Source organism: Alligator sinensis, unplaced genomic scaffold, assembly GCF_000455745.1.
Source record: "Alligator sinensis unplaced genomic scaffold, ASM45574v1 scaffold1462_1, whole genome shotgun sequence".
Lineage (NCBI taxonomy): Eukaryota > Metazoa > Chordata > Crocodylia > Alligatoridae > Alligator > Alligator sinensis.
In genome coordinates, this window is record NW_005842850.1 from 616,141 (window position 1) to 626,835 (window position 10,695).

The window sequence follows — 10,695 nt, forward strand, 5'->3', positions numbered from 1 at the left end:
TTCTCCTCTTTACCCTAGCATATATATGGTATAACACCATTCCAGACAATGTACCATATTCTTCTCTGGAAACCTTTTGACTAAATCAGAATTAACTGAAGTGGGACCTGTGGGATGATGATATCCTCACTCATTCAGACAAAGTCTAACCCTGCAATGCCAGTATCCTTTTTTCCAGAAAAAAGTAAAGTAAATCTGAACAGTAGATCCAATGAGGAGGAGGAGGAGGAGAATAAATATGGAAGGGTTTCTAAAGGGAAATTTTCAGAATTCAACATTTTACTCCATCCACAATCAGTATGGGAAATTCCACCATGCAATTTCTTCTAGTGTCAGATCGAAATGAGAGTTAAAAGTTAAACTTGGCATTAACTCAGATGAACAAAAACCCAACCATTTTGGTTCAATTGCAATTGTTTGCTTTGAGATATAGAAACTGTTTAGTTTCAACTTTGAATTTTTAAAAAATAAGAAAATAAAATACAACTAAAAATAAAGAATGTTATGTTACTGTTTAAGTGCTTCATTTAGATTAAGTGTTGCTTAGTCAAATCTGAGCTTCTCATTTCCAACTTCAACTTTCTGAAGAAATCAAATTTCAAGTAATAAAACCACCACTTCAAAAACATATAAGAAAGGTAAATGAACTTCTGAGCAAAATATTTTTCCCCCTCAAATCCAAATATTGTATTCCATGTTTTACTTCAAAAATTAAAGCCTATACAGAGGAAATTATTAATATCAAACCATCTGGCAGCGATAGAATGCGTCATGGGACGGCCCTATCCTTCTTGGCCTCTAACACATTATACTCGCTGCTGGATTTTTCCTAGCTACCATCTGGGGACATCAATGAGCTTCTGTCAAAGAATACTGTATTTACTTGATGCTAAGACACAGTTTTATTCCCCCTAACATGGGAGAGCCCCTTATTTTAGAATAGGGTATGAGGGTAGTGAGGGGGCAGGCAGATGCTGTAGCTAAGGCTCCAGATGCTGCCCAGGGTCCAGGCCATATTCACAGCTACTACCTGCCCCCCTTCTCCCCACCCAACACTTTTGCACCCTGCCATCTCCTCCCTGAAGCTTCTTCCCCTCGTCTCCCCCATAGCACTGGTGTGTAGCCTCTACTTCCCCCTTTCCATCTCCCCATCTAGTCTTTGCTCCCCTCTCCCTCACCAGCTTCTGCTTCCTGCACTTGCTTCCTAGGTGCTATGGGGGCTAGGTTGGAGTTGTGCTCAGTGCCCCAGGCTAGCATAAGAATGGAGCCTGCTGGCAAGGAGGAAGGAAAAGCAAAAGAAGGAAGCAGGGAGCAGAGGCTGGTGAGGAAGAGGGGAGGAGAGGCTAGCGGGGGAGACGGAAAGGAGGAAGTAGAGGTTGGGGAGAGGGGGACGGGGAGCAGAGACTGGGGAGGAGGGGCAAGGGGGAACAGAAGGGAAAGGGAGGACTCAAGGGGTGGGGGTAGGTAGGGGGCAGAGGTGTCAAGAGGGCAGGCACAAGCAGCGAGCAAGCTGCTTAACCTCCCCATGCCACCTGCCCCCCATAGCAGTGGGGGGAATGAATTAAAGACAACCCTCCAATAATTAGATTATAAATTTTCCACTTGTGTGCTCTGAGCTGAATTGTCAGCAATCAGAGCAGCAAGAAGGGTAAATTGCCCTCAGATGCCCCTAGTTACCTACATGGACCTGGATGCCAATGGTCTAACTACCCCCAGTTGGTCCCACTTAACTTCATGGGAGTGGCTGACTGCTTAAAAACAGCAGCTTTTTCAGTGGGCAGGAGGCTATGATCCTAAGCGGTGGCTCAGAAATAGACACCTTCATTATCAGAACTGGCATCAAGCATGGATGCGTGATTGCACCAGCACTTTTCCCCATCTGTATCACTATTCTGCATCTCAATTGCTGACAGGGAATCTCCTTAACATTAACTGGTTAAGTTCCTACTCCATGATACCAACTCTTCCATTACTGATATTCTGTATGCTGATGATTGGCATGTATGCCCATGCAATAGAAGACCTCTAGGTCACTCTTGATTGCTTCTCTGAACCATAAAAAAAAGTTTGGATTTACTGTGGGCCTATACACCTACTCCAACGTGTTCAGATTAGACCGTGTCAGAGCAGACTTCATTAATCAAGTCTCCTGGAACCTTCTAATTAGGAGGCTGTAGCATGCTTCACCATCACGTGCATTCAGCATGGCAGCGAGGATACTTTAACTAATACCTTGTCAAACAAGCTTTAGTTAAAGTGCCCCTGCAGCCCTTTTGAAATGTGGGATACTGAATATACATGACACTGTGGTGTTTTAATTAGAGTGGTTGTCTGAGAGTCTCTCTAATTAAAATGTTTCCCTGCCCACCCCAGAGCACATGTATAGATATTAGGGCTGTACGAAGCTTTGGGTGGCGATTCAATTCGGAGAATATTCGGCCCAGTTTGGTGCCCAAATCTCCAAATTCAAATTGAATCAGGGGACCAAATAAAAGGTCTGAATCGATTCAAAGCTCTCCGAATCTTTGAAAAAGATTTGGAGAGCTTTGATGATTCGGACAGTCCCTGGTGGCTTCAGCAGGCAGCTGCAGCTGGACTAGGAGCTGGTAAGTAGGGGCAGAGGGTGGGGGGAGGCTGCGGGAGGGGGAAGGGGACCAAAAAAAAGCCAAGAAAGCCCCAGGACTCACCACTCCTGGTGCAGCCTCAGGGCTTCTGAGGCTCATGCAGAGCTCCCCACATGATGTGGTACAGCGGGGGCAGCGGGGATCACCCCTGCTTGCAGGAGTGGTGTGTCTTGGGGTTTCTTCAGGTTTTTTTTCTTAAATGGGCAGAGCTGGCCCATGCGGGGCACCCACAAGGGGGGTAGGGGAGCGGGGGTTCAGGGGCTAGAGCCCCCCATGCAGCATGGGGCAGTGGGGATTGCCTCCCCACCTGGCAGCACCTGCTGAGTCAGGGCTTTTTTTTTCCCCAAGTGCCTGGAGCTGGGGCAGACAAGGCAGCCATTGCTGGGCTGGGAGAGGAGCAGGGGATGGGCCTGGCCTGGCTGATTTTGAGATAGAGATTCAGCTACTACCAAATCTCCGAATCAGATTCGGCCAAATCAAAAAAGGACAATGATTCGAATCACCAAATCGAATCACTGCCCCCCGAATCAGCCAAATCCAAATTTGAAGCGAATACTAGCCGCTTCACACACACCTAATAGGCACCCACTGTCACCTTCATGAAAACCAAGTTCCTTTACCAAGCCACCCTAAACCAACCAGTTTCTCTTCCACACATTAAAATTAGAGGGCAGTCTTTAGAGATTGATGAGCACTTCCCCTACCATCTTTCCCAATGTAAGCATAGACTCCCTGAACACCAGATACAAAAATTACCAGTACTGCCTTTGGGCACCTGTTAAATCATGTATTTGATGATCATGACACAGGAAGTTTGTTTTGGGTCCTTATCTACCAAGCTGTTGTCATTCCCACCCTGTTGTATACGTATGAAACTTGGACATCGTATCAGAAACACCTGAAAGCTTTGGAACATTACAAATAGTAATGTCCTTGAAATATTTTCCATATAAATTGGAAGGACAAAAGAATACATGCCAGTGTTCTGGCTGAAGCAAAAACCATCATCAACTGTCCATTGCCAAATATCTTCAGAGCTTTTGAATGATTTAAGAGAAAAATGAAAGCAAAGCCTTATGAGGATATCAACATACACCCTTCTTACAATATTGGAACATAATGGATCAGGATTTATCATGAATAAATTTATCTTTAAATATGTTTTCTTTTATACTTATTTGGGGGCGGAGGTGGGGTGGTGGTTAAAGCCAGTTTGCTAAGACAAGGTATATGTCTTTATGTGAAATATTCTATTAAAGTAATTTGTTGGTTAGGAAGTCAAAAAATGTTTAGATGTTATCCAAACGACAATTAATCAGTAGAAACATTTCCAGTGACTCATTGCAGATTGTCACCCTTTTGATTTTTAAATGTATTCAAATGTCAAAATGAGAATGAGGGCTATAGGTTGTAGCCAGGTTGGTCTAAGGACACGAGCAAACAGGGAACAGGGTTCTTTGGGTAAATTCGATATCTTTTATTAAACCAACTCAAATAGTTGGAAAAATTCTTCTTAGGAAGCTAAAATGAGAATGAAACATTTGACAACACAAGAACATAATCCTTTGATTGACATCTTTTTTTTTTTCTTTCTAGGAAATAAGAAAAAATAATCATTCTAATTTGCGGCCAAAAAAAATTCAAAATCATAAAACGTGTCTTTCTCAGAAAGATTTCTGATGTAACCAGTTCTGAGACTGTTGACATTTCCCCAGGAGATGAAAATCCCAGTCTGTGGTTAGATCTAAGAAAAACATTTACCCTTTCTTGACAAAAGGGCTCTGATCTCCCTAGGTAGAAACTATGGTGGTCATTGCAAGAACCCCAGTGTGTTTAACCCTGATTGCCAGCAAGAGGAGAGAGAGTCAGAATTGTTGCTTTCCATTTGAGTAAGATAAGAAGCAGCTCCTTTGACTCCCAGGGATCTTGCTCCTGGTTGACACTTGAATGAGTAGGAGAGTCAGCCCCACTGTCTACTTCGAGGCAGTAGGTGATTTCATAATTCCCTGTAGGAACACACATGGTTATTTTTTTAACAGACTTTCTCTTTCCTTAGCTAGAAAGCACTGTGCTATTACAAGTCTTCAGAATATATAAGATGGTTTTTCATCTTAGCTACAGGCAGTCACTTCCAATGAAGGTACAGAAGTTAAACAAACTAGTAATCTAAAATGATTTCATTATCTTTGGGGAAAAAAATAAGTATCCTCTCACTTTTTCTCCTATTCTTTCCTGCCTTTTAATTAATTTCTTAGTTAATGAAGGTAGAACTGATACAGATTTTTTATTTTTTTTAATCTACCAAGTTTTCTCAGCAAAAGCCCATAAATATGTTGGCAAAGATTTTTTTTTTTTGATCGCTGAATTGGAACGCTGGTATCTTGGAAGGAGCGTAATCTTGGAGCTCACTGTACTTCTGGGGGATGATCAAGAAGTGAGTGCTTTTATTTATATGTGTGATTAATTAATTGAATGATTCATCCTTAATAATACTGAAGTTTCACACTCTAAGCATTTACATTTGAATGAGGTCTTATCACGGTTGTTGTTAGGAGATACTGCTTTGTCCATTTGCTCATCTGTAATTCAGTTGCAAGAGTGAGAAAAACAGCTCTTTCACACCCTTTTCCACTTTCTAAGGCAGTGATGGAAAGTATCAAACATCTCTACCTGATATTTGTGACTGGTCTACTTCATCCATATTTGCCCATTTAGCAGAACACAAGGAAGCATAGTTATACAAAAACAATTATTCCACAACCATCCTCTTGCTGATTCTATATCATCTGTCTTTCCTGTATTCAAGACATTTGCTGGAGAAATGTCTTACGAGTCAGCTCGTTAAGCAGCACTGCTGTTGCTCTGGTGTTTTGGGTTGCAATCAGGAATATCCTATATCATATGCCTCATTCTATATAGTGTAGAAAAATTACTTGGGTTGGCTAAAAACTGGATACACTGAGAGACCAAAAATACTGTGATTTTCATATCTGTCATGGAGCATCAGCTTATCATGAAGCATCCCAATGACACTCTCTGGGACTGTAGTCCATTGCATCCAGGAAAGCCAAGGTCACCTCTACAGTTCTGGTTGAGTTTCTACCATACCTCTATGACTGATTAGCACCAAGTAAAGATCTGACCTCATGGGAGCTCAGGCTCACAAAAATTTATGTAGATTTAATTAGTCTATAAGATGCATGCTCTATATCTAGCTTTTGTCAGTAAACACAAGGGTTTAGTGAGTGGGAACTGCTTAAAAGGAAAACTTCTTTCTCTCAAGGGTTTTCCAATGCTTGCTTTTTCTTGCTTCCACAGAATTAAAAACCTCTACTGACATCAGGATAAGCAAGGTCCTAATGTGTTGGGTGACATGTATTGTGGATGGATTTAGTAGTTTTTTATCCTTAAATTTCTGCATAGCTAACTAGCAACTAGTATGCCATCCTAAAGGTTGAAAGAAAGCTAAATAAAATGAAATGTAGGAACTTGCCATTATTCGTTGCACTTACAATCTATAGGTCACTTGAAGGCAATTTAAATGCCACAGATATTTTGTCTAAAATAATATGCTATTTTAATTAAGATTTGATATGAGTAACAATAACAACAGATACTACAATATTGAGATATTATACAAGTCATAGTAATCTCAGTTGTGTAGTTTTAGGAACAGGCTAGACAAGGATTTTGTATGCAATAGATTGGGTGCATCTACACAAGATGCTTTACTGCACAATGGAGCAAATTACTGTGCAGTGAGCATCACTGTCTACACATGCAGACCCCTACTGTGCAGTAATTTGCTCTACTCAGCAATTAATTTGCTACCTGCAAATGCAAGTAGAAAATTAACTGATGAGTAGTTACTGTATGGTAAGTCATGTGTAGATGGATGACCAGGAATAAATTTGCTCTCAGTCAGCCAGGCAGCAGGGGATGGGAGATTATTGCTCCCTGCTGCCAAGGCAGGCCCCAGTGGCGGAGCCTGGGCAGGGACAATGTCTCTGCCCTGGCAGCAGGGAGCTCCCAGCCCCTGCTACATGATCATGGAGTGGGGGCCGAGAGCTCCCTCATGCCAGGCAGGTGGACATTGTAAAATGTAAGAAAGAGATTACCACTGGAGGCTGCCCTGGCAGCAGGGAGCAATCTCCCAGCCCCCACTCCAATTGTGGAACTGGGGCTGGGAGCTCCCTGCATGGAGAGAGTTCCCCACCCAGCCTAGCACTGGCTGGGACCTGCCCTAGACTGGGACAGTTCCCAGCCAGCCCCAGGCTATGTGGGGAAGTGTGCATGTGCAGCCCAGAGTAGGCTGGGAACAATCCCATTTTGGGCAGGTCCCAGCCAGCTCCAGGCTGCACGTGCAAACTTCCCCACGCAGCCTGGAACTGACTGGGAACTATCCCAGTCTGGAGCAGGTCCCGGCCTTGAAGCTTTCCCAACCCTGTGTCCCGACTGAGCAATCAGGCCAGGGGGCTTGGAAAGAGCTGTGCGGAAACGGCAGGTCCCACCACTGGAAACCACCCTGGCAGCAGGCAGCTTCTAGGGGCAGAGAGCAATCTTCCAGCTCCCCCTGCCAGCCCCTGGTCTAGCACCCAGGGAAGCCTGGAGCTCCCCCCGGATACTGCATAGTGCCAGAGCAGGGTGGGAGCAGCCCTCTCCTGGCTGCTCTCATTGGGCATGTCCAGTGGAGCATGGCCGTGCAGTATGTAGTGCTGCAGACATGTCTGCAGCGTCACATACCGCACATTCAGCTGTTCTCCACACTGCAAGAGAGAAGCACAGAGGTGTTTTTTGACCCTTAGCTATCCAGGGGTCAAAAAAACACGCAGTAAAAAAAGCAGACTGGCATATTTGGCGGCAATGTGCGCAGCCCAAAGCCAGACCCTGGCTGTCCAGAGCTGTGCTCCACTGCAGACAGGCTCTGCACAGCAGAATCACCACTGCTGTGTACTTGGGAGTCCCCCAGGAACCCAGATAAGGCTGCTGGAGCCAGCCCAGTGCTGGCCCCATTCTCCCCCACCCCACCCGGGATAACTTGCTGTGCACCAGAGTGTGTGTAGCACAGGCGTTCCCCGGGGACAACTAGCTGTGGCACAAGGTGCATTTGCATTAATTGTCCCTGGGGAAACAAACTTCTACACACATCTGGACGCAGCCATTGGGACCAAATCTTCTCCCAAACGCATGCATGTTTAGATGCCTGCCCAGGGTGGGTTTACTCCGGAGTAAATTACTGGAATAAACCCATCCATCATCATTTGCATGTGTAGACACACCCATTGGGTAGGAATGATCGTATACCAAGCAGGGAGTTTGGCAAGATGACCTCCAGAGGTCCCTTCCAGCCCTACTTTTATGTGATTCTATCCTCTAATTACAAATCTCTAAACATGAACATCTATCTATCCATCCCTCTATAAATGGAGCAGTGCTTCCAGTCATGATGCACAGTGTTTCAACACCTCTCTTGCACTTTATACAAAATCTGTTTTACATTATTTTGATTCCTACAGGCAATGCTTGGAGCATGACATGGAAGAGGAGGAGAATCAAACTATGGTGGCTGAATTTATCTTCACTGGCTTCTCCAATCACCCGACCACAAGGATGATGTTGACTGGGTTCTTCCTTGTGGCCTACCTGGTAACCCTAGCTGGAAATGGACTCATCATTCTCCTAACTGTGTATGATACACACCTTCACACCCCCATGTACTTCTTCCTCAGCAATTTGTCCTTCCTGGATATCTGCTATTCTACAACTACCATCCCACAGGCATTAGTAAGTTTTTCAGTTGACAGACCCACCATTTCCTATGCACGGTGTTCCTGCCAGTTATTGACTTCACTTTACTTAGGATGCACTGAGTGTCTCCTGCTAGCAGTCATGGCATACGACCGCTATGTTGCTATTGCCAGCCCACTGCATTATACACTTATTATGAGCAAGACAGAGCGTACCAACCTGGCATTGGGTTCATGGACAGTTGCCTTCCTGCCGACCGCAGTCCCTGTTCTCCTCATGCCCGCTGACCGTAGTCCCTGTTATCCTCATGCCCTCTTCTGTCTGTGGGAATAATGAGATTGACCATTTTGCATGTGAACTCTCAGCTCTAATGAAGCTGGTTTGCTCTGACACTTCCAAGAGTCAAATTGTCATGTTTATCACTGGATCACTCTCTCTCCTTATCCCTTTCTCCTTCATCCTTTTCTCTTACATGCGCATCATCCTAACCATCTTGCAGATCCGCTCAGTGGCTGGCCGGTCCAAGGCCTTTTCCACCTGTGGCTCCCACCTGACTGTGGTAACTGTCTTCTATAGCACAGTAATATTCAAGTACCTCAAACCCCAAGGTAAGTCATTCCACAGGCAGGATAAAATTATTTCTGTTTTCTACTTAGTAGTGACACCAATGTTAAATCCTCTAATCTACACACTGAGAAATCAGGAAGTCATAGGGGCCCTGAGGAAAATGATTGGCAGAAAGGGAGATTCATAGAATTAATTATATTTTTTTTGCATTCCTTCACATCCATTGATGATGTGCCACCTCTGAGGAATGTGTAGGACTTTCCCAACGACAGGAACAGAACTTTTGTTCAACGCAACATGGTTTGTTTTTTTTTCTATATGAATTTATTTTAGTTTAATATGAACATGACTTGTAGATATTTTAATAAAGGTTGACGTTCTTCTTCATGGGCATGCTGCTCCATGAGACTTGTGCACTGAAAGAGCACCACCTTTGGACTGGACCACACTGTGGGAGCCTCCAGGGATTTTTTTTTAAATTTGTAAAGCAGGTGAAAATACTCTCTCACTGCCCCTTCCTGATCAAAGAAATGCCTCTTCTCCACCCCTTCCCTGCCCATCCTTTTCCTCCTCCATCTACTTTTCTCTGTTTGTCCTGAGGACAGAGAAGGACCAGAGCTTGCCTGTTGTGGGATGGGGACAAGGGCAGCAGGGATGGACAAGGGTTCCCCTTCCCTACTCTGTGACTGGGCACAATGGAGGGAACAATCTAGGATCTCTCCAGTGGCTCCATTGCCACTGTCCTGTCCCCAGCTTAGCTCAACCTCTGCTCAGCCTGGCTAGATCTAGAACTTCATAAAATCATAGAATCAAAGGACTGGAAGGGACCTGAAAGATCATCAAGCCCGGTCCCCTGCCACAGGCAGGAAGTTATTTGGCTCGAACAAGTCCAACAAGGTGCCTATCCAGCCTCATCTTGAACACCTCCAAGGATGGCGACTGCACCATCTCTGCCGGGAGTGTGTTCCAGATTCTGGTAACCCTTACAGAAAAAAAGTTTTTTCTTATGTTCAGCCTAAATTTTCTATTAGCTTGTGCCCATTAGTCCTTGTCCTCCCTTGGGGTGCCTTCCTGAAGAGTTGCTCACCTAGATCTTGGTATTTGGCCCAATGCACTCTGCCTACAAGTACGACAGGGATAGGTGGGGTTGGGGAGGAGAAGGGGGCCATCTCTGAGCAGGAAGGAGAAGGGAGGGGGTATTTTCACCTGTTATAGGGTTTTAAAAACTCCCTATAGTGTTCCACAGTGTGGTCTCCTCACACTGGTAGGGAAGAAAATCCTGGGAGCAGGGGATGCAACCACCCCTGCAGTGGGGTAGCTGCTGCTGCATCTCCTTTGAGAAATTTTGGATCTGTCCCTTGCTACAGGACAAAAGAAGCAAACGCTTTAGTTTATTTTTTTGTCTACTTTACTTTGATTTGCTATAGTATACATTATTTATAAAAACAATGCACGTTCCAAGGAAGTTGTATTTGTTTTTGCTTAGATCATAAACTGAACAACATAGCCCAAGACTCCCTGAATACTAATAAAACTTCCAGTTTCTTTTTCACTAAAGAAAAATGTGTATTGTCTTATATGTAATGATGTCCCTCACCATCTGTACCCCTCTTTTCAAAATCCTAGGTTTGCCCATGCCATCCATGCAACTCTTATTCACTCAATGTGTACCCTACCTTGTGAGCATGTGGCATTCCCTGATCTTTTGGTAGAAGAAAAATGGGGACTCGGTTTGTTACAAACTGGGGGTTCATGG

The 10,695-nt window shown here is 44.5% G+C and overlaps 1 protein-coding gene across 1 annotated transcript; it reads left to right on the forward strand.

Annotated features, from left to right (window-relative positions):
* The first annotated feature begins 4,479 nt into the window (after positions 1-4,479).
* On the forward strand, positions 4,480-10,523 carry LOC102371855 (olfactory receptor 13C9-like). Its single transcript, XM_025191669.1, has 4 exons — positions 4,480-5,058; positions 8,141-8,661; positions 8,693-8,980; positions 10,426-10,523. The coding sequence occupies exons 1-4, from the start codon at positions 5,048-5,050 to the stop codon at positions 10,521-10,523; spliced, it is 918 nt and encodes a 305-aa protein (XP_025047454.1). The 5' UTR covers positions 4,480-5,047.
* Positions 10,524-10,695: the final 172 nt, after the last annotated feature.